This window comes from Gekko japonicus, unplaced genomic scaffold, assembly GCF_001447785.1.
Source record: "Gekko japonicus isolate JY-2015 unplaced genomic scaffold, Gekko_japonicus_V1.1 scaffold3908, whole genome shotgun sequence".
Classification (NCBI taxonomy): Eukaryota; Metazoa; Chordata; class Lepidosauria; order Squamata; family Gekkonidae; genus Gekko; species Gekko japonicus.
The window spans coordinates 61,275-84,966 of NW_015174965.1; the positions used below are offsets into that span (position 1 = coordinate 61,275).

Below are 23,692 nucleotides of genomic sequence, written 5' to 3' on the forward strand. Positions count from 1 at the left end.
ACACATATAGATATTCTATCATCTATCTATCACATTCATATCCTGCCCTATCCCATGATGGGCTCAGGGCAGGTCACAACAGAGATAAAACAATAAATAAGATTTAAAACCAATTAAATAAAACAGTGTAGCAGCAAAAAAACATCAGTCCAGACCAACCTAATATGCTTCCTGTCAGGTGTTAGCAGGATAGTAGGCATCTGTAGGCCTACTATGGGCTGGGGAGGCCGAGACGGTAAGAACTTCTGCCACCTCAACCAAAAGCCCGGCAAAACAGCTCCGCTTTGCAGGCCCTGCGGAATTGTAGCAACTCGCACACAGGGCCCAATCTCCATTGGGAGCGTGGTCCACCAGGCGGGGGCCAGGGCAGAAAAGACCCTGGCCCCGGTTGCGGCTATGCAGACGTCCTTCAGGCCAGGGACTACCGGTAGGTGTTGTTCAGCGGAGCTCAAGGCTATCTGGGGCATATATGGGGAGAGATGGTCCCAAAGCTATGCTGGTCCCGTGTAGGGCTTTAAAGGTCAATGCTGTAATCTTGAAATGGATCCACTACTCAACTGGAAGCCAGTGCAGTTGGCGTAGCACTGGCTGAATGCGTGCCCACACAGACGCCGCGGTCTAGCAGCTGGACTAACACATTCCCTCTCTCCTCCCGCTTCTCCTTGGAGACAGAAGACGTACTAACTCCAGCTGGTCATGACGTCCAAACAGAGAGGCTTTAACAAACTGAGGTTTGATTCTGAAGGGAGCTCATGAACCCGGCCGTTAACCATGTTTCTGACCGTCGCAAAGAGACTCCAGTTTGACTGAGCCCAGAGTCGCACTTCTCACCAAAGTTAGCCATGCCGATGAGAGAGCAGGGTTGTTGTGGGTTACAGAACACGAAAGCTGCCCCCGCCCTGACCTGACGGCCCAGGCCAGCCCAATCTTGTCGGATCTGGGAAGCTAAGCAGGGGGCAGCCCTGGTTAGCACTTGAATAGGGGACCACTGTGGCAGAACGCACCTGCTCTGGCCTGCAGGCCCTGTTCTGCCCTGCCTCTCTGGGGTTTTTCTCACCACCTGGAGAGGTTCTTCTTCCACTCTCAGGGTAGCTCTCCTCCACCACTTGACCTTTATGGAATTACCCACTGGGAGCGTCAGGACTCCCAGCTTCACTTCCAAGTTTTGAGGCCTTGCCTGTGTCTCTCGCTGTGCAGTGCCTGGTCACCACAGGGACCGTTTACTACTTTGCACGCCTCTGGAGGAATAGCCACTTGCCAACTGCCTGCCTCCCCCCCTCCCTGGCACTCCTTTTAAAATAGGTGGAGGCCTTTGTGGTACAGAGAACCACTACCCGCATCAAAAGTTACAAAGTGTTTATTAAAAAGAAAATGTTTACAAGCACACTTTTAGCACAGCACCAGACTGAGCAGGGGATACCAAAAGAAATGGGTAAAAGGCAAATCCTCTATCCTTTTCTCTAAATATACCCTATCAAAAGTTTAAAATATAGGACAGATACCTTAGCTGAGGATGTTACAGATCCCTATAGAGCTACCATTACCTTGAAGCTTGCTCCAGCTCTTCCGGTGAGCACATGGTCAATGGCTGCCTTCCCAGTGGAGACGTCTGTGTGTGCTCTTGGATGCAACACCCAAGGAAAAGAGAGCTCCTTCCTGCAGCAAGGCGTTATTATCATATCTGTTTCTCCACCCCCTGACCTGGTCAGGCCAGGTCCAGGAAGCATTTCCTGGACCTCCTGATGGCACCTGGTATTTTTGGCCACTGTGTGGAAGAGTGTTGGACTTGATGGGTCATTGGCCTGATCCAACATTCTTATGGTCGTATGTTCTTCCTGGAGATCACTCCTGGAGCCTTGCTAGTCTAGAGTCCTCCAAACCTCTGTTCCCTGCTAGGAGGAAGGGAAGAGCTCTCCTGCCAGATCTATTAGTATTTAAATGCAGGTGAACTGAGGTATGTCTGGAAAGCCCTCACTCAGACTTCTCCCCCCCATGCCTGTTCTCTGCCCAAAGGGGGGGGGGGAACCTTTAAAAACACACAGTTGAGGCTTCTTCTCAGTTCCAACCTCCTAGGAGAAAATGCATTTCTTCACAACCACCAAGGAAATTCATAGTCGCTACACAGAGGGAGGCAACTGGAAACCACCTCTGTTCATTTCTGCTTTGACCTGGATGGCCCAGGCGAGCTCGATCTCGTCAGATCTCAGAAGCTAAGTAGGGTCAGCCCTGGTTAGTACTTGGACGTGGGACTACCAAGGAAGTCTAGGGCCGCTACGCAGAGGCAGGCAATGGCAAACTGCCTCTGTTTGTCTCTGCCCTCACCCGGATGGCCCAGGCCAGCCTGGTTTCATCAGATCTCAGAGGCTAAGCAGGGTGAACCTTGGTTAGTACATGGATGGGAGATCCACCAAGGAAGTCCAGGGTTGCTACGCAGAGGCAAACCACCTCTGAACATCTCTGGCCTCGGAAAACCCTACAGGTTGGCTGCGACTTGACGGCAAAAAGGTAAAAAGGCAAAGGTCTCCCTTGCTCGAAAGCCAGTCGAATCCGACTCTAGGGTTGCGGTGCTCATCTCCGTTTCCAAGCCGAAGAGCCAGCGCTGTCTGAAGACGTTTCCGTGGTCATGTGGCCGGCATGACTCAACACCAAGGTGCATGGAACGCTGTTCCCTTCCCACCGAAGTGGTACCTATTTATCTACTTGCAATTTCTTGCTTTCGAACTGCTAGGTTGGCAGGAGCAGGAACTAGAGACGGGAGCTCACTCCGTAATGCGGCACCCGGGTCTCGAACTGCTGAACTACTGACCTTCCACAGCCTGCAGTTCGGCGTCTTAACCACTTGAGCCACCACAGCTCATGGCAAAAAAACAACAACCCAAACCCCAAACCTCGCATTGTGCTAAAGCTAGGAGTTCCCCTTTTTATTGGCTTTGCTCTTAACAGCGGCTTGAGAGAGACACAGAAGTTGCAGCCACGGAGGCTCTCTCGCTCTATTTATCTAACAAATAGATATCCTGCCTCTCCAAGAAATTGCCTGAGGTGGCTCAGGACAGGTTTTTTTTGTTCATTTTTTCCTAAAAAAAATAATAATGCAAGGATCGTCAGTCGTAAAACCAGCATCACCGTTAAGCGGTGAAATAATCATGCTGATAAAACGGACGAGTGACAGCTCTCCCCCCGCCCTGCCCCGCCGAACGGCAAATTAGGACAGGCGTGCGAAAACACCATAGTTTTGACACGGCACCTAAAATAATACAGCGCAGGTGCCAGTTTCACCTCTCTAGGGAGAGCCTTCCAAAGTTGGGGTGCCACAGCGGAGAAGTCCCTTGTAGTGGTCTCCGTTTGCCTGATCTCTGAAGGTCGGGGGAGCAGGCCCTCCCGGGAGAAAGTATCTATAGATGAGCAGGTTCACACAGGAGGAGGCGGTCTTTCAGCTACCCTGACGCTCAGGTCTCTGTAGGAGTTTGGAATCATAGAGTTGGAAGGGATCTCCAGGGTCATCTAGTCCAGCCCCCTGCACAAGGCAGGAAATTCACAAATATCTCCCCCTTCCACACCCACAGGGACCCCTGTTCTATGCCCAGAAGATGGCAAAAAACCTCCAAGATCCCCGGTAAAACTGGCCCGGAGAACAATTGCTTCCTGACCCCAAAGTGGCGATCGGCATTTCCCCGGGCGTGTAAGAAAGGGCCACGAGAACTAAGCACTGAGGCAACCCTTCCCGCCCTCCCTTCTCATGATCTGCCTTAGTTCACAAAATCAGCATTGCTGTCCAATGGCCACCCAGCCTCTGCTTGAAAACCACCAAAGAAGGAGAGCCCACCGCCTCCCGGGGAAGCCTGTTCCACTGAGGAACTGCTCTGTCAGGAAGTTCTTCCTAACATTTAGTCCAAAACTCTTCTGATTTAATTTTAACCCGTTGGTTCTGGTCCGAACTTCTGGGGCAAAAGAAAACAACTCTGCTCCATCCTCGATATGACAGGCCTTCAGGTACCTGAAGATGGTTATCATATCACCTCTCAGTCATCTCCTCTCCAGGCTAAACATACCCAGCGCCTTCAGCCTTTCCTCATAGGTCTTGGTCTCCAGACCCCTCATCATCTTTGTTGCTCTCCTCGGGACACCTTCCAGCTTGTCTATATCCTTCTTAAATTGTGGCACCCAAAACTGAACACAATACTGTAGGTGAGGTCTAACCAGACCAGAGTAAAGCAGTACCATCACTTTGCGTGATCTGGACACGATACTTCTGTTGACACAGCCCAAAATGGCATTTGCCTTTTTAGCTACCGCATCACACTGCTGACTCAAGTCCAGTGTATGGTCTACTAAGACCCCTAGATCCTTTTCACACACACTACTGCCAAGACAAGTCTCCCCCATCCTATAATTATGCATTTGATTTTTCCTCCCTAAATGCAGAACTTTACATTCATCCTCGTTGAAATTATTTACACGTTGGAAGCCAGTGTAGTGCTTTTTGTGCTGGCGAGATCTGTTCACGGCGGGACCCACCCAAGTAGTTGAAGTTTCTGAACGGCTTTCAAAGGCAGACCCATATGTAATGTGCTACTGTAATCCAGGGCTCTTTTTGCAGCAGGAACTCCTTTGCATATTAGGTGACACCCCCCCTAATGTAGCCAATCCTCCAAGAGCTTACAGTAGGCCCTGTGCTCTGTAAACTCTTGGAGGATTGGCTACATTAGGGGGGGTGTCACCTAATATGCAAAGGAGTTCTTGCTACAAAAAGAGCCCTGCGTGTAATCTAAGAGATTATTGAACCGTGGGTGAATGTGGACAGGGCAGGCTTTTCAAAGAACAGGATTACGGTTTGACCGTCAGCTGATTGCCCTCACTTACATCTGCGTGGTTGGAAAGGCTTCAGGGGCAACATTTTCCCATCTGCCACATCCGTGCTTGCAGAGAACCTGGAGAATGGTAGAAGCTGAACAAGAAGGGTGGGATGGGTGGATTTGGGAACTATCCCCACGTGGGTTGGTCTGTGCTGCTGAGATCTTTCCCAGTCAGTTGGACGCTGAACGGAAACTGGGGTTTCACGTGGCATTTAATATGCTGCAGGTCCCTATAAAAGCCGGCGATGATCAATCATCTCCATGGGCAATTGTGTACTCAGGCCCATAGCTACGATGGGGCTTTTGGGGGCTCTATGTCATGCCTGCCCTTGACTCAGCCCCAGAGCCAGCTCCTGACAGCCTAAGAGGGGAGGATTCAGTGCCTTTAAGAGCTGAAGAAGCATCAAGAGCTACACCTACTGTAAGTACTGAGGAGGTTACACGGCAATCTGAGCCAACTACAGGACGGTTTGCACCTGGGACTGAGCAGGCCATAAGCAGCTCACCACCTGCATCTCCCCCACCTGTAAGTAGGCTTAGGGATCAGAGACGTCAGGAGCTGGCTAGCCGACGAAAAGAAGCACGTTCAGGAGGGCGGAGATCCTTGAGCCCTGAGTTTTAACAGCAGCCAGGACCTCGCACAAAGGTGCTAATGAGTTGATGGGCCAGAGCACTATTTAGTAGGGCCTCTGGCCATGAGCAATTTGTGCTGGCAACCTCGTTTGTAGAACCAGAAGCTCTGCACCTTGATTCCTGTTTGACTCTGTGGCTTTTGGACTCAGCTTGTGTTTGGACTGCTCTGGCTCCTGGCTTCCAGCTTTGAACCTGACCACGCCCTCGGCTTTGCTCCCTGTACTCTGACCTCTGGTAACGTTTTACTATGGCTTTGTCTGGTGTTTTGGGACTTGTTTAATGCTCTGCTGACTGCTCTCTTGGCTGACCTTTGGACTTGTATTGTGACTCCCCCTGTCTGCCTGCCTCCCTGGCTCTACCGTGACACTCTATCTCCTTTCTGAAAGGCACAGTCCTACAAGAATTTCTCCTGTAGATGCTTTTTCCCAATCATTTAAAAACATTTTTTAAAGGTGTGTGCTCCTTTAAGCAGAGTGGGGTGCTGTAGCTGACTCATTCCTGCACTGAGCAAGGGGGTTGGAGTAGGTGACCTCTAGGATCCCTTCTAACTGTGGCAAGAAACTGGTCTCCTTTGAGAGAGTTTTCTGCCTCCTAAGCGTTCCCTCTAAGCTGAGTTAGTGTAAGCTAGCTCACCATTTTTTTAGCCTCCGGCTCACACATTTTTGCCTTAGCTTGGGAAGGGGTGGCTCCAGAGCAAACTAATTTATGCTGCAGCCGAATCGCTTGCTCACAACTTTAATGCCAGTAGCTCACAAAGTAGAATTTTTGCTCACAAGATTCCACAGCTTAGAGGGAACTTTGCTCCTAAGGGCTAGCTTTCTTGACTACTTATTCTCTTACTAAATATTTAATGATAGTTTTATCTGTAAAGCGACGAAAATCTGGCTTGACCCAACTGTAACAGAATTTGGTATGCACCCAGTTATTATGATTTAAATGAATATTTAAATGAATTATAGTTTTATTAACGACTTCTGTTTTAACATTTTAGATCTTTTAGATTTGATTACCTTGACTGTAAGCTTTTATTGTAAAGTTCGTATTATGAGGCTAATGTTGTATATTCATCTTTTATAATTGAGCTTAAGACCTTTGGTCATAGAAGCTAATAAACATAAGTAAGCTTTCTTGACTACAGAAGTAATCACCCCTCCACCTGCCGGCTTCTTATCAGAATTGTCGCATAGGCTGGCAGAAGTGATTAACTTGTGGCAGCTGAGAACTGTCATCTAAAGTGGTTGACAGCTTGCAATTTAGAGATCTATCCTGGTAACGGCTTTCTATTGGCTAAATGGCTTTTCTTTCTGCACTGAGAACTTCAGCCCCACCAGAAAAAGATTTGCCCCACGAGCCACAAAATCCTGGCTATGGGGGCTGTGTACTATATGCTTATCTGGAAGTAAATCCCAAACAAGGTTCACTTCTCCACTGGAATTTTCTAACCCCCCCCCCACACACACACCTTGTTTTAAAACCTAATTAATAGCTTCATTTTCTTCCCATGGTAGGTACAATATTCATTAATCGTTTGTTAATTATCAGTTCTGGGTGGTGTTGGGGAATTAAAATATGGCTTTCCCCGTTGTAGACAGAGCCGCTGCTCATATTTTAAAAAACAACCATAATTTTGTAAACGGGCTGTAACAATCGTTCAGAAATATCTTTCCATAACGAGACTGGCTTTGTGTGCAAGCTACTCCCTACCCACAAAACCCTAAGGACCGATCACAATTGATTCGTGACAGCCACGGGAGAGAATAGGAAGCAACTGTGTGGAAGGAAAGGAGGGAAAGACTACTGTACTGTCTCCTATGTAGGTCTCCCCTCGGAGTCAATTCAGAGGCTCCAGTTAGTTCGAAAACGCCACGGGTAGGTTATGATTGGGAGCTAGGCGGAACGCGCCTCTCGCTCGCATTCTGAACTCGCTCCACAGGCTGCATTGACCGGGCTCAATTCAAGCTGCCATGCCAGCTTCGCTTATCTCAGCAGGGCCCATGCAGGTTGCCACCCTGCAAAAGGGCAAAATCGATAACTGCCCGTAGTCATGCATTCTTGGTCGTGGGCCTCACCTTATGGGACGGCCTCCCTGATGGGGTTTAGGAAGGCTCTGCTCTCCTGACTTTTCCCAAACTCTGCAAAATGGAATGATTCCAGAGGGCTTTTTTTGCACAGCTCGGAAGAACTGTCCTATAATGAAATGGCCACAAAGTGGTACTGATCAAGGGATAGAGGCTGTGGACTTGCACCACTGTACTGCTACCTTGGGGCTGCGGTGGCTCAAGTGGTTAAGACGCTGAACTGCAGAAGGTCGGTAGTTTGGCAGTTCAAGACCTGAGTGCCGCATGACGGAGTGAGCTCCCGTCTCTAGTTCCAGCTCCTGCCAACCTAGCAGTTTGAAAGCAAGAAATTGCAAGTAGATAAATAGGTATCCCCTCAGGGGGAGGGTAACAGCGTTCCGTGCGCCATGGCGATTAGTCATGCCGGCCCCGTGACCACGGAAACGTCTTTGGACAGCGCTGGCTCATCGGCTCAGAAACGGAGGTGAGCACCGCATCCCTAGAGTCGGATTCGTCTGGCTTTCGAGCAAGGGAAATCTTTACCTTTACCTTTTTACTGCTACCTAACACTGTAAGTACGCTCCAGACTAGGCTATTTCTACACCAGGTGGTATTATATGGGGGGTAATGGAGGTAGGCTTGACAACATCCAGGTGGTTGAGAAGAAGCGAACAACCGTGATGTATTATGCCAAAAACATCTCCAAAGACTAGAGATTTCTCTTTCCAATATTCAGTTTACTGGCAGCAATCCCTTAATCATCAGATCCATTGATGTGATGAGTGTTACTATGGGATATGAGCAGAGTGTTTGCCAAATGGATTAATATCTGGGCTCTTTTTGTAGCAGGAACTCCTTTGCATATTAGGCGACGCCAGGGGTCATTTTGTAGAAAAAGAGGTGCAGGAGCTCATTAGCATAACTTATTTGCATAGGCCACACCCGCTGACATCACCGGAAGTGTGTCAGAAGGCAACACCCACCGCTCAGGCTCCACTGGACTCTTTGGATTGCTAGCTATTGGGGGGGGGCGTGCAGATCTGCCCTCACAGAGGAGGGAGAGCTTGTACCTGAATAAAACTTGGTCTGGACTGTTTTGGACCGGGGGGCCGGGGGGAGCTCTGCAACTTACCTGGCTGCTTCTTGCTCTGACTGAGGGCTGCTGGGAGCAGGGGGTGGGGCTTGTTGCATGTGCCCGCCCCCTGGGCTCTTTACTGCCGGAGCTCCGCTCCTGTGCGCTCCTGCAGGAAATGACCCCTGGGCGACGCACCCCTAATGTAGCCAATCCTCCAAGAGCTTACAGTAGCCCCTGTAAGAAGAGCTCTGTTAGGGGTGTGTCGCCTAAGATGCAAAGGAGTTCCTGATACAAAGAGAGCCCTGATTAATATTATATAGGTATTTCAACGCTACCCACTTTGATGAAGTTATACACGGAACGAGATATGATATGCACGGCTCCTTGGTGTTGATGGGCGTTTGAATCGCTTCCCGTAAACTGAAAGAGAAATTTCTAGTCTTTGAAGACTTTTTTGGCATAATCCATCGTGGTTGTTTTGCTTCTTCTCAGCTTCCATCCCGTGATCTCTCTTTGGTTTGCAACCTCAAGGTGGCGGCTGGAGATCCCCTGGGATTACAACTGATCTCCAGGTGACAAAAGATCGCTTCACCTGGAGAAAATGGCTGCTTTGAAAGGTGGACTTTATGGCATTATACACCAGTGAAATCCCTTCCCTCCAGAAACCCTGCCATCTCCAAGCTCCACCCCCAAAATCTCCAGATACTTCCCAACTTAGAGCTGGCCACCCTAGGTGGGAGGAGGCTTATCGGGAGCAGCGGTGAGGCTCGTCCGATGTACAGTGACGTGTCCACATCACTGCCCACGTGACCTGGAAGTGATGTCATGGCGTCTGGGACATCAGGGTGATGCTCTGGCATTTGGGCAAAAAACTCTATGGTGAATTTGGCTTCTACCATAGAGTTTTTTTGCCCAAGTACCAGAGTGTCGCCCCGAAGGGCCGGATGTGATGACGTCACTTCCGGGTCATGTGGGCGGGGATGGAGACATGCCTCTGCACATCGGATGGCTCTCCCTCTTTCCTGAAGAGGTTCTTTTGCATATGGAAAGCTCCTCCACGAGCATGTCACAGGCTGGGGAACTCCTACAAGGTAATGACTCGGCCCTACCCCACTTTCCTGAGCAGATATTAATTACCTGCCTACCATTTCTTCTTCTCACCTTGACACAGAGAGTATTCCATCTTTCTGTGTTATACCTCTGAGGATGCCAGTCACAGCTGCCGGCGAAACGTCAGGCCCTACAATGCCTAGACCAGTGATGGCGAACCTTTTAGAGACCGAGTGCCCCAAACTGAGACCCAAAACCCACTTATTTATCGCAAAGTGCCAACACGGCCATTTAACCTGAATACTGAGGTTTTACTTTAGAAAAAACAACTCATTCATTAACTTAAGATGATCCAAACAAAGTAAGGAAAGCAATCCCAAATGCTTTCATTTCCTTAAAATTATTTGGCAGAGAATTTGACACTTTAATGATTGTCTGGGCCTGGCTGGGGCGATGGCGCGCGTGCCCCACAGAGAGGGCTCTGAGTGCCACCTCTGGCCCCCGTGCCATAGGTTCGCCACCACTGGCCTAGACCATGGCCACACAACCCGGAAAATATACAACAGCTAGTGACAGCGCTTTGACTCTCCACACTACAAAGCTTGTCGCTGCAACGGCGTGCTATTTTCTCTTCACATCATCACAGGGGGATGACAAGGAGGAAAACACGGGAATGCAGCGGGAAGCCAACGTCGCCAGATTGCTTGGAGTGGACGAATCGTGGCAATGCCAGACTTAACAGCGCGGTTATAAGCGGGCCTATACCCTTCTACGTCTGCTGAAGTCAGCATGGTTCGAAGGATGCAACCCTGAACTCTTAAACTGCTATTCTGGGAGCCTCCTCCCTCCCTGGTTTTGCAGTATGGAGGGCTGCCAACGACATTCGACGTAGAACTTCCACACGGCTTCCTAAAGGAAAACGAGGCAGATAATTCAGCTGGCAGGGGGCAGCAATGCACGCGTCCGGCGGGGTTCCTTGGGAACAGCCGCATAAAGCCCCCCCTCTTCCTCTCCAGCCCTTGGTCTGCGGCACACAGTTAAGGTAGCTGCGCTGTAATCCTTGCGCTCAGCTCCGAGCCCATAGCTGGCTTCCCTTTGCGCTGCCATAGCGACGGCACAGTCGACCAACAATGGAAACCTGCCTTCCCGCCTCTTCCACACACACCAGCCTTCAATGGTGGAGAGAAACCGCCTCCCCCCCCCCTACTTTGCCAGGCCCCATCTAAGCCCTGTTTTCTCTTGGAACGCCGATCTCTCGGCGGAGAAAAACACAGACAGCCATTTTTAAAAAAACAACAAACAACCGATGTTTTAGCTTCTCCCGCTCTATAGATCTGTCTAATTTACTTGGAAATGGTCCATTTCCCCCTCATTTGGCATTTGGGTTCGTACGCTACTTTGGGAGACGAGGGCTGCGGAAAAAAGACGCATGAAAGATACAAATATTAGGAAGCAATGATTTTAAAAGGATCTCCCTAATTCAGATATGCCCTGAGCTGGATGGCCCAGGATAGTCAGATCTCGACAGAAGCTAAGCAGGGGTCAGTCCTGGTCAGTACTTGGATGGAAGACCACCAAGGAAGTCTAGGGTTGCTACGCAGAGGCAGGCCATGGCAAACCCACCTCCGTTGGTTTCTGCCTCTGCCTGGATGGCCCAGGGGTCTGATCTCATCAGCTCTCAGGAGCTAGGCAAGGTCAGCTCTGGTTAGTACTTGGAAGGGAGACCACCAAGGAAGTCCAGGGTTGCCACGCAGAGGCAGGCAAGGGCAAAGCACCACTGAATGTCTCATGTTTTGAAAACCCTACGGGGTTGCCATAAGAAAGCTGCGACTTCACAGCAAAAAAAGAAAAGGAAAGGGGAAAAATTACCCTTGGATATGAATTTTGGAAGGTAAGAGATTTGGAACTTCCTCCAATGGTGTAGACTTTCCAATTTCCCGGGGGGGGGGGGGGCTGGGGCTGGGCCAGAGGCATTGCTGTGCTAGGAGCAAGGGTAGCCCCCGGGGGAGGCTGAGCACTTTCCTGAAATTTTCGGGGAAGGCTGAAGCCCCGCCGCCCCCACGAAGATTACGCCTATGCCTCCAAATGTGTCATTTTGGTTTGGGGAGGAGTCTTTTATTACCATCACTCACACACACACACACACACACAAACACACACAGTGCGCTGTTGTTATCATCATGCCAGAAGCAGTTCACAGAAGTTTTAGATCTATCAAAGAGCTCCTAGCAGGGCTTTTTTTGTAGAAAAAGCCCAGCAGGAACTCGTTAGCATAATAGGCCACACCCAACAGCAGGAACTCATTAGCATATTAGGCCACACCTCTGACGGTGTGACTCATTGGCATATTAGGCCACACCCCCATGCCACCAGAAGTGTGGTCATCCAGCCACATCACCTTTTGCTTCTTATTCTGTTTACCTTGTTTGTTGTCAAAACCCAGGGCCTTTTTTTGTAGCAGGGACTCCTTTGCATGTTAGGCCACACACCCCGAATGTAGCCAATCCTAATGAGTTCCTGCTGTTGGGTGTGGCCTATTATGCTAATGAGTTCCTGCTGGGCGTGGCCAACTCGGGAGCCAGCCGGAACTCCGTTCCTGTGCGTTCCTGCCAAAAAATAGCCCTGGCTCCCAGACAGAATAGGTTCTTCTCCACTGCTTCAGAGGGCAAGACCAAACCTACTAGTGAGTTCAAGTAACCTGAGGTTAGATTTGGGCTGTTTATTAGGAGAATCTACGGAAAGGTGAGTGCAGTTTGATTACAGTCCCCGTCTGCAGAGTGGGTGGGCTCTCCCTCACGGGAAGGTCGAATCTGCATTTGCATTTCAAAATCAGTTTCGTGCTGCCGTGACGCCATCTTTCTCTACGCTTGTTGGAACGTTGTTTGGAGAAGATTCTTTTAAAGCAGTGGGGAGGCGCCAATGACAGTGGAGCCGCCCCGAGAAGGCGATAAGCATATGTGGACGTGCAAAAGTATGCTAGCGCTGTTGAGGTGTGAAAATGAAACCAAATGCAGGGGTCATTTCCTGCGGGAGCGCACAGGAGCGGAGCTCTGGCAATAAGGGGCTCAGGGGGTGGGCACATGCAGCAAGCCCTGCCCCCTGCTCCCAGCAGCCCTCAGTTGGGCCACAAGGAGCAAGAAGCAGCCAGGTAAGTTGCAGAGCCCCCCCCCTACCTTCAGGTACAAGCTCTCCCTCCTCTGCGAGGGCAGATCTGCGCGTTCCCCTCCCCCCCATAGGTAGCAATCCAAAACAGTCCAGTGGCACCTTTAAGACCAAGTTTTATTCAGGTACAAACTCTCCCTCCTCTGTGAGGACAGATCTGCACGTTCCCCCCACCCACCCCCATAGCTAGCAATCCAAAACAGTCCAGTGGAGCCTGAGCGGTGGGTGTTGCCTTCTGACACACTTCCGGTGATGTCAGGGGGTGTGGCATATGCAAACGAGTTATGCTAATAAGTTATGCTAATGAGCTCCTGCACCTATTTTTCTACGAAATGACCCCTGACCAAATGTAGACAGCTTTTTTGAAGACGGAGTCAGAAGGCTGGGACACCCATGGGGAAGACAAATGCAGATTCGACCGAAGTTTGCAAGCAGAGGCTACACAGTCCTGTTTGGGGAGGGGCCGTGGCTATGGTTACCAGGCTCCCCCTGGGACCAGCAGGGAACGGGGGGGGGGGGGAGGGTTGCTAGATCCAGGTTGGGAAGCACCCAAAGATTTGGGGATGGAGCCTGGGGAGGAGAGGGACCTCAGTGGACTACAATGCCAAAAAAGTCCACCTCCAAACCATCCATTTTCTCCATGGAAACTGATCTCTGGAGTCTGGAGATGAGCTGTAATTCTGGGGGGGATCCCCAGGTTCCAGCTGGAGTCTGGCTTCCCTGGCTGTGGCTCAGTAGCAGAAGCCTCTGCTTGGCATGCAGGAGGTCCCAGGTTCAATCCCCGGCATCTCCCGGTAAAGAATCTGGAGTGGGTGACAGAATTTTCTGCCGTCTGCTCTGCTCAAAATCATACAGTTTAGTAACGAGACTATTTCTGAATTCTGTAATCCGACTTAACCGTTGTGTTTATCGTCTGCTGGGGCACCAAATAATATGTACGCCAATATATTTCAGCGCACTCCCCGCACTGATATTAATTTTACTTACGCACGTTTTGAATTATTCCCCAGCTTCACAATTATATCGTCTTCTATACATATGTAAGGATTGTGACTTCTTTGTAATCAAATTCCAGGTCTTTCCGAAAAAGCTAGACTCGAGTTTCTTCTATGTGATAGAAACCCCAAAATTGCCCACCAAGTAGCCAGTTTCTTTATAGTGATATTCAGATCACGGAAACTCTAAGGTGGGTAGTTAGATATAGTTGTTTGCTATTAGATTAAATTTTAATTTGCTTTTAGTGTGTCACTGATGTATCTTAAAATCTTGGAATATTGTAAAGGTGTGCTTCTTTTTGTATGACGGGTCTAAGGACTGTAGAAATAAATTGAACTGAACTGAACTTCTTTGTAATCTTAATAAAACTTGGGGGGGGAGTAGGTGACGTGAAAGACCTCTACCTGAGACCCTGGACAACTGCTGCCAATCTGAGTAGACAATGCTGACTGTGATGGACCGAGGGCTTAGATCCATATAAGCCAGCTTCATGCGTTCACATGCTTTAGTTTTGGGTTTCCTGCACTGAACAGCGGGTTGGGCTAGATGGCCTCAAAGACCCCTTCTGACTCTACAGTCCCGTGATCTGGTTGGTCCCTTTCAGAAAACCGGCACCCTTGGTTTGATCCAGCAAGACAGCCTCAACCTCCCTCCCTCCCAAGAACCAGACGGCTTCTCTGTACGATCACCCACCTGCTTGGCCCGGTCGGGGTTCATGGTCGTTTGCGGTTGCAAAATATTGACCGACTCTGGCTTCACCACGGACTGGGGGATCTCCCGGACCTTCTCAGCGATGAAGTTGTGCACGGCATTGAGTGCTTCCGCCGTGCCTTGTACTAGACACACGCGCTCTGTGGTCCCTGTGTCGAGAAGAAGAATGAGGCAAGTTTAAAACGGAGGCTTGCAAGGATGTGGTCTCCTCTTGTGCGAATTCTCAGGGCCGGAGAGGTCAAGAAGGGAGAGGAGGTGTGTCTCACGCACACCCAGTTCCTTAGGGCAACTTCGACAGACAGCATTCTGGGGCACATCTGAAGGAAGCGAAATCACATTTTCCCTTCAGACGGCCTGCCCTAATATGGCATCTATTCTGAAGAAGAAGAGAAGAAGAGATTGGATTTATACCCCGCCCTTCACTTGGAGTCTCAGAGCGGCTTACAATCTCCTTTCCCTTCCCCTCCCCACAACAGACACCCTGCGAGGTAGGTGGGGCTGAGAGAGCTCTTTCCAGAACTGTCCTTGAGAGAACACCTCTGACCAGAACTATGGCTTGCCCAAGGTCATCCAGCAGCTGCAAATGGAGGCGTGGGGAATCAAGCCCGGTTCTCCCAGATTAGAGCTCATGCACCTAACCACTACACCAAACTGGCCTCAAAGCAGCTTACAATTTCCTTCCCTTTCCCCTCCCCACAAAAGACACCCTGTGAGCAATGTTCCCTCCAAGCTGAGTTAATGTGAGCTAGCTCACAGTTTCTTAGCCTCCAGCTCACAGATTTTGGTCTTCCCTCAGGAAGGATGGCTCCACAGCAAACTAATTTATGCAGTAGCCAAATTGCTCGCTCACAACTTTAACGCCAGTAGCTCACAAAGTAGAATTTTTTGCTCACAAGACTCCACAGCTTAGAGGGAGCATTGCCTGTGAGGTAGGTGGGGCTGAGAGAGCTCTTTCGGGAACTGCTCTTGAGAGAAACAGCTCTGAGAGAACTTGTGACTGACCCAAGGTCACTCCAGCAACTGCATGTGGAGGATTGGGGAATAAAACCCAGTTCTCTCAGATTAGAGTCCGTGCTCCTAACCACTATACCAAACTGGCTTTCTCTCTTCAGACCCTCAACGTGGGGTTCTTGCACATATAACCACCTCAGTCGATCGTTGCTTCCACTTCTTTTCTGAACACCCTTGATACTTTGCAGAAAAGACGTGGTCAGCCCAATGACCCCTTGTTGGTCCAAGGGCTCTGTAGACGCGGTCAGTCTAAGGACTCTGATAGTCCGAGGACTCTGTTAACGTGCCGAGCAAATGGACCGGCTCACATGTAAAAGTGAGGAAGCACTTTCCTCAGGAGCGCACAGGAGCGCTTTCCTCATTTCCTGCAGGAGCGCACAGGAGCGGAGCTCCGGCAGTAAAGAGCCCAGGGGGTGGGCACATGCAACAAGCCCCACCCCCTACTCCCAGCAGCCCTCAGTCAGAGCAAGAAGCAGCCAGGTAAGCTGCAGAGCCTCCCCGGCCCAAAACAGTCCAGTGGCACCTTTAAGGTCAGGTTTTATTCAGGTACAAGCTCTCCCTCCTCTGTGAGGACAGATCTGCACATCCCCCCCCCCAATAGCTAGCAATCCAAAAGAGTCCAGTGGAGCCTGAGCGGTGGGTGTTGCCTTCTGACACACTTCCGCTGAGGTCAGGGGGTGTGGCATATGCAAATAAGTTATGCTAATGAGCTCCTGCACATCTTTTTCTACAAAATGACCCCTGGAGGAAGCAAACTGTAAATCAAAAGGTCACCCGGAGGAGGGGTGCAAGAAGCGAGGGGACTGGCGACCACTGAGGAACTTGGGTGGGGGACAAGCTCTAGGACTAGTGGGGCTTGGGAAATACCTGGCGATTTGGGGAGGAGCAGTCTGGGGAGGGCAGGGTATGGGGAGGGGAGAGGCCTCAGCAGGGTGCATCGCCTTCACCCTTCAAAGCAGCCATTTTCTCCGGGGGGAACTGAGCTCTATCATCTAGAATGCAGTCGTAATACTGGTAGATCTCCAGGCCTCGCCTGGAGGCTGGCATCCCTAACTTGGCACCAAAAGGAGGAAGAAGAGCATCGATTTATACCCCGCCCTTCACTCAGAGTCTCAGAGCGGCTTACAAACTCCTTTCCCTTCCCCTCCCCACAACAGACACCGGCTGTGAGGTCCGTGGGGCTGAGAGAGCTCTTGACAGAAACGGCTTTTTCAAGGACAGCTCAGAGAGAGCTATGGCTCGCCCAAGGTCATCCAGCAGCTGCCTGTGGAGGAGTGGGGAATCAAACCCGGTTCTCCCAGATTAGAGTCCGCGCACTTAACCACCACACAAGACTGGCTTTGAGCAAGTGCTGCTTGTCTTGCTCTGTCCTGCACGACAAGCGGCCCCTCCCCAAACCCCTGGCTCCGAAATCCAACCAAGCAGTTGCTTTGCCGTTTAATCCAAATGTCGGACCCCCGGCAGAATGGCAGACAGGGAAATCCTTTTCGGCCTCGTGTTTCAATCAGAAGATCCCGCTGGGTTCTCTTGCTGCCCCCCCCTCCTCCGCGCCCTCCTTTCTAGGCCTTTTTGCCTTTCCTCACGGACCAGGGGTGAGCCAGAAACCAGCCAGAATTTTTAAAAAACGAGTCTGGGGAGCAGGCCAGGTGGCGGTGGTGTATCTGTGCAGCTGGGAAAGGAGAAGAAGAGATGCTTTTGGCCACCTGGGCGGGCAGAGACGAGCGCCATGGATACCAGGAGACGAGTGCCCGCATTCTCCAACCACAAACATTTCTCCCCCCCCCCCATCCAGCAGCCATCGGTCCCTGCATCTTCTGCTTCCCCCCAACTGTCCTTGAGAGAACACCTCTGACCAGAACTATGGCTTGCCCAAGGTCATCCAGCAGCTGCAAATGGAGGCGTGGGGAATCAAGCCCGGTTCTCCCAGATTAGAGCTCATGCACCTAACCACTACACCAAACTGGCCTCAAAGCAGCTTACAATTTCCTTCCCTTTCCCCTCCCCACAAAAGACACCCTGTGAGCAATGTTCCCTCCAAGCTGAGTTAATGTGAGCTAGCTCACAGTTTCTTAGCCTCCAGCTCACAGATTTTGGTCTTCCCTCAGGAAGGATGGCTCCACAGCAAACTAATTTATGCAGTAGCCAAATTGCTCGCTCACAACTTTAACGCCAGTAGCTCACAAAGTAGAATTTTTTGCTCACAAGACTCCACAGCTTAGAGGGAGCATTGCCTGTGAGGTAGGTGGGGCTGAGAGAGCTCTTTCGGGAACTGCTCTTGAGAGAAACAGCTCTGAGAGAACTTGTGACTGACCCAAGGTCACTCCAGCAACTGCATGTGGAGGATTGGGGAATAAAACCCAGTTCTCTCAGATTAGAGTCCGTGCTCCTAACCACTATACCAAACTGGCTTTCTCTCTTCAGACCCTCAACGTGGGGTTCTTGCACATATAACCACCTCAGTCGATCGTTGCTTCCACTTCTTTTCTGAACACCCTTGATACTTTGCAGAAAAGACGTGGTCAGCCCAATGACCCCTTGTTGGTCCAAGGGCTCTGTAGACGCGGTCAGTCTAAGGACTCTGATAGTCCGAGGACTCTGTTAACGTGCCGAGCAAATGGACCGGCTCACATGTAAAAGTGAGGAAGCACTTTCCTCAGGAGCGCACAGGAGCGCTTTCCTCATTTCCTGCAGGAGCGCACAGGAGCGGAGCTCCGGCAGTAAAGAGCCCAGGGGGTGGGCACATGCAACAAGCCCCACCCCCTACTCCCAGCAGCCCTCAGTCAGAGCAAGAAGCAGCCAGGTAAGCTGCAGAGCCTCCCCGGCCCAAAACAGTCCAGTGGCCCCTTTAAGGTCAGGTTTTATTCAGGTACAAGCTCTCCCTCCTCTGTGAGGACAGATCTGCACATCCCCCCCCCCAATAGCTAGCAATCCAAAAGAGTCCAGTGGAGCCTGAGCGGTGGGTGTTGCCTTCTGACACACTTCCGCTGAGGTCAGGGGGTGTGGCATATGCAAATAAGTTATGCTAATGAGCTCCTGCACATCTTTTTCTACAAAATGACCCCTGGAGGAAGCAAACTGTAAATCAAAAGGTCACCCGGAGGAGGGGTGCAAGAAGCGAGGGGACTGGCGACCACTGAGGAACTTGGGTGGGGGACAAGCTCTAGGACTAGTGGGGCTTGGGAAATACCTGGCGATTTGGGGAGGAGCAGTCTGGGGAGGGCAGGGTATGGGGAGGGGAGAGGCCTCAGCAGGGTGCATCGCCTTCACCCTTCAAAGCAGCCATTTTCTCCGGGGGGAACTGAGCTCTATCATCTAGAATGCAGTCGTAATACTGGTAGATCTCCAGGCCTCGCCTGGAGGCTGGCATCCCTAACTTGGCACCAAAAGGAGGAAGAAGAGCATCGATTTATACCCCGCCCTTCACTCAGAGTCTCAGAGCGGCTTACAAACTCCTTTCCCTTCCCCTCCCCACAACAGACACCGGCTGTGAGGTCCGTGGGGCTGAGAGAGCTCTTGACAGAAACGGCTTTTTCAAGGACAGCTCAGAGAGAGCTATGGCTCGCCCAAGGTCATCCAGCAGCTGCCTGTGGAGGAGTGGGGAATCAAACCCGGTTCTCCCAGATTAGAGTCCGCGCACTTAACCACCACACAAGACTGGCTTTGAGCAAGTGCTGCTTGTCTTGCTCTGTCCTGCACGACAAGCGGCCCCTCCCCAAACCCCTGGCTCCGAAATCCAACCAAGCAGTTGCTTTGCCGTTTAATCCAAATGTCGGACCCCCGGCAGAATGGCAGACAGGGAAATCCTTTTCGGCCTCGTGTTTCAATCAGAAGATCCCGCTGGGTTCTCTTGCTGCCCCCCCCTCCTCCGCGCCCTCCTTTCTAGGCCTTTTTGCCTTTCCTCACGGACCAGGGGTGAGCCAGAAACCAGCCAGAATTTTTAAAAAACGAGTCTGGGGAGCAGGCCAGGTGGCGGTGGTGTATCTGTGCAGCTGGGAAAGGAGAAGAAGAGATGCTTTTGGCCACCTGGGCGGGCAGAGACGAGCGCCATGGATACCAGGAGACGAGTGCCCGCATTCTCCAACCACAAACATTTCTCCCCCCCCCCCCACATCGGTCCCTGCATCTTCTGCTTCCCCCCCCCCACTCAGCCGCCGCTGCCTCAACAATGCATCTCTGCTCCCCGGTTGCCATGGCAACCCAGAGCGGCCTTCTCCTCCCTCCCCGCCGCCACCTCGGTTGCAGGCCTCAAGGGCCTGTTGTCACGGCAACCGGCACCCCCTCATCCGCAAAGGAGGCATGCGCTTGTGGTGGTGTGAGTGGGGTGGCCCTGAGAGACCGGGAGACACATCACCTGGGCAACAGGACCGGGGTGGGGCGGGGCCTCCGAGGACGCCTCTCGTCTTTGTCCGCGGCCCCCTCCCAGTGTTCCCCCTAAGCTGAGTTAGTGCGAGCCAGCTCACCGTTTTTTAGCCTCTAGCTCACACATTTTTGTCTCAGCTCAGAAAGAATGGCTCCAGAGCGAACTGATTTAATCAGCAGCCAAATCGCTCGCTCACCACTTTAATGCCAGTAGCTCACAAAGTAGAATTTGTGCTCACAAGACTCCGCAGCTTAGAGGGAACATTGGCCCCCCACCCCACCCCAATGTGGAAGGGAAGGGTGGTAGGGTCAGGGTCTGGGCCGTTCCCCTCCCTGTTAATGATGGTGCCACCGGCGCTTAGAAAGGAGGGGGGGTGTTCTTGGTTTGGAAATACCTGGAGATTTGGGGGTGGGGCCTGGGAGGGACCAGGGGATATTATGATGCCATACGGCCCACCCTGCAAAGCAGCCGTTTCCTCCAGGAGAAGTGGAATCGATGTTTTAAATCAAATAAATATATAATAAGCAAGCAGTTGGTATTGCCTGGGGAGCCGTTGTGATTCCGGGAGAACTCTGGCCCCGCTTGGAGGCTGGCAAATCTGAACGACAACCAGGGCTGTTTTGGGGCAGGAACGCACAGGAACGGAGTTCCGGCTGGCTCCTGAGTTGGTCACGGCCAGCAGGAACACATTAGCATAATAGGCCACACCCAACAGCAGAAACTCATTAGGATTGGCTACATTAGGGGTGTGTGGCCTAACATGCAAAGGAGTTCCTGCTACAAAAAAAAGCCCTGAGTTTTGACAACAAACAAGGTAAACAGCATAACAAGCAAAAGGTGGGTGTGGCTGGATGACAACACTTCTGGTGGCATGGGGGTGTGGCCTAATATGCTAATGTGCTGTGCTGTCAGGGTGTGGCCTACTATGCTAATGAGTTCCTGCTGTTGGGTATGCCTTATTATGCTAATGAGTTCAGGCTGGGCTTTTTCTACAAAAAAGCCCTGACGATAACCAAGAAGAAACAGTGTCTCTGAGCAGACACGGAGTGCTTTTCACCTAGCTCGTTTCCTCCGTGCCACTGGGTCCCTGATGGGTGGACGCTGGTCAAAGGGTGTGACCTCTCAGGGGACTGGAGTCCCATTTCGGAAATTCGCAGAAACAGAATGACAGGGCACGTTTAAAAAGGTATTCAGAGTGCTGTAAGTGATTTTATGCTATCTCAAAATGAGGGCTCTCAGGTCCCCTCGTCGATCTGGCAGGGGGATTGGGGAGGCATTCTGGGGGTGAGCGGGGATGTTGTGCGAAGCGATGATGTCACCCAGAAGTCTATGGTAAATTTGCCCTCGATCCGTAGAGTTTTGCCCGAAAAAACAGAGCGCCCCCCGCACAATGTCTCCGACACAATGATGTCATTTCCGGGTGATGTTATCGTGTTGAGGACGTTGTGTGGCAATGTCCCTGTTTAGGGGCGGGGTTCCCCCACCGGCCAGCCAGTCTGCACTGGGGAGAAGCCCCTGAAAACAGGGGTCCCCCCACTTGGACCTGGGCACTAGCAATCCCACACAAAATTCATGTCCAGCAGCTCCTTAAAGACTAACAAAAATTCTCCAGAGTTTGGGAAGTCAAAGGCTGCTGCCACACGGGACGGCTGAAACGCGGCTAAGCAGAGCCGCACCGAACTTGAGACGCCGCGGCGGGATCCCACGGATCCCCTCAGCCGCAGCGCATTGCTCCCCGGCACGATCAGATGCCGTGGAGGAAAGTCCGATGGGAGGAGGAGGCTGCCGAACTGCGCATGCTCGAGCATGCGCAGTACGGCCGGGGGCCGGGGGGCGGGGGGGGCGGGGGGCCGCCCCCGGACTATCACCGTTTGGGATGGAACAGGGACGGGCAGGCAACGTTTCCCAGATGTTGCCGTGGGATCGTGCCCGTTTGCTCCGCTGCCGTTCCGTCCCGTTCCCAGCCCAAAAGGCCTCGTATGGACAGGACCAAAGCTTTGTATCTGATGAAGTGAATATACCCATATACCCTGCAAAATTTTGTTGGTCTTTGAGGTACTACTGGACTTAAATTTTGTTCTACTGCTACAGACAAACATGGCTACTCGCCTGGAACTATTACACTCTCTCAGTAATCTTTACAACGGTCCTGCAAGGCAGGCTAGTACCACCATATTGCAGGCATTAAAACCATTACGTGAGTTTGTGACTGAGGTTAGATTTGAATGGGGGACTTCTTTGTGTGCCCGCCTCCTTTCTCTCCGCATGCATCACCACAAAGGGTGTGTCATGATCTGGGCTGTGCCACCAGAGGCCTACTAGGCCCGGGGAGCCTGGCTAGCCTACAACTCCCAGAAGCCCCTGAGAGGTTTTGGAGCCAAAATTGACCAATAGGGAAGAAGAGGGCTGGGGAACAAAAGGGCTGGTGCCAGAGCAGAAGCTGTTCTTCTTCCCAGAGGGCAGACCCAGAAGAAAGGCTGCTGCGGGGAAGAGACCCTCATCCTGAGGGAAGGGTGAGTAGTCTAAGGCCACTGCAGATAGTGAGCTAGGGACAGTATATATTTAGACGCGTTAGGGCATTTGATTTCTTTTCTTTTCACCCACTTAACTGTTATAATTCTGCACCTTGTTTGTTTGACCTCTTATAAAATAAATTATTTTCATTGTTCGCTCTGCCTGGTCCTCATGCCTGTTATTCGGCCAAAAGGGAGGTCTGAAGGTCTTGGGAGGGTGCTCTGGGCCTTCTCAAGGGAACCTAAATCCAGAGTGGTGGCAGCATCAGGTGACACCCCACCTGAGCTGTGACAGGGTGTTTTCCACATGATCCCTGTATGGATGCAAGTTTCCTGCTTGCCAGGTGCATTGGGATTGATTCAAACAGGGACCATGGCCTCTGAAGAGACAGGACTTCAGCCTGTTCTCCCCTGTGTTCTTTTCCCAACCAGAAACAGCCCCGGGAAAGCAACTATTTGCTACATAGACTAATGGGGTGCCCTGTCCTGGACGGTGGAGGCTAGCCCGATCTTGTGATGTCTTGGAAGCTAAGCAGGGTCAACCCTGGTTAGTATTTGGACGGGAGACCAACTGAGGAAGTCCAGGATCCCTACGCAGAGGCAGACAATGAAAAACCACCTCTGTTTATCTCTTGCCGTGACCTGAATGGCTCAGGCTAGCCTGATCTCATTAGATTCCAGAAGCTAAGCAGCGTGGGTGGCCCCGGTTAGCTCTTGGATGGGAGACACTTGCACCAAGGAAGTCCAGGGTCACTACGCAGAGGCAGGCAATGGCAAACCCTCTCTGAACATCTCTTGTCTTGAAAACTCTATGGGTTTGCCGTAAGTCGGTTTCAGCGACAGCAAAAGAAAAAAGAGAGAGAGAGATTGGGTACATGAAGTTTTCTCCAACAGAGCAAGCAGCACTCCCTTGGGGACATTTCGGCTCCAGAAAACAGCACGGGAGGGAAGGCGTAAGCATCTGATCCGAATTGGGCCATGCGGAGAGCTTGCAAGCAATGCTCCCTCTAAGCTGTGGAGTCTGGTGAGCAGAAATTCTGCTTTGTGAGCGACTGGCATTAAAGTTGTGAGCGAGCAGTTTGGCCACTGCATAAATTAGTTTGCTCTGGAGCCATCCTTCCTGAGCGAAGACGAAAATGTGTGAGCCGGAGGCTAAACAATGGTGAGGTGGTTTACACTAACTCAGCTTAGAGGGAACACTGCTTGCAAGCACAGGTTCCTTTGCTAGTCCCCTTGGACGATCCAAACCCTGCTCATATATCGTCTTAAAG

At 51.4% G+C, this 23,692-nt stretch overlaps 1 protein-coding gene across 1 annotated transcript in view; it reads right to left on the reverse strand.

Moving 5' to 3' along the window:
- Positions 1-23,692, reverse strand: part of LOC107122114 (RNA-binding protein Nova-2-like) — a 61,442-nt gene that overhangs the window by 8,607 nt on the left and 29,143 nt on the right. Inside the window, exon 3 of the mRNA XM_015425147.1 lies at positions 14,520-14,686. Coding sequence (XP_015280633.1) covers positions 14,520-14,686 — 167 coding nt within the window. The remainder of the gene's footprint in view (positions 1-14,519; positions 14,687-23,692) is intronic.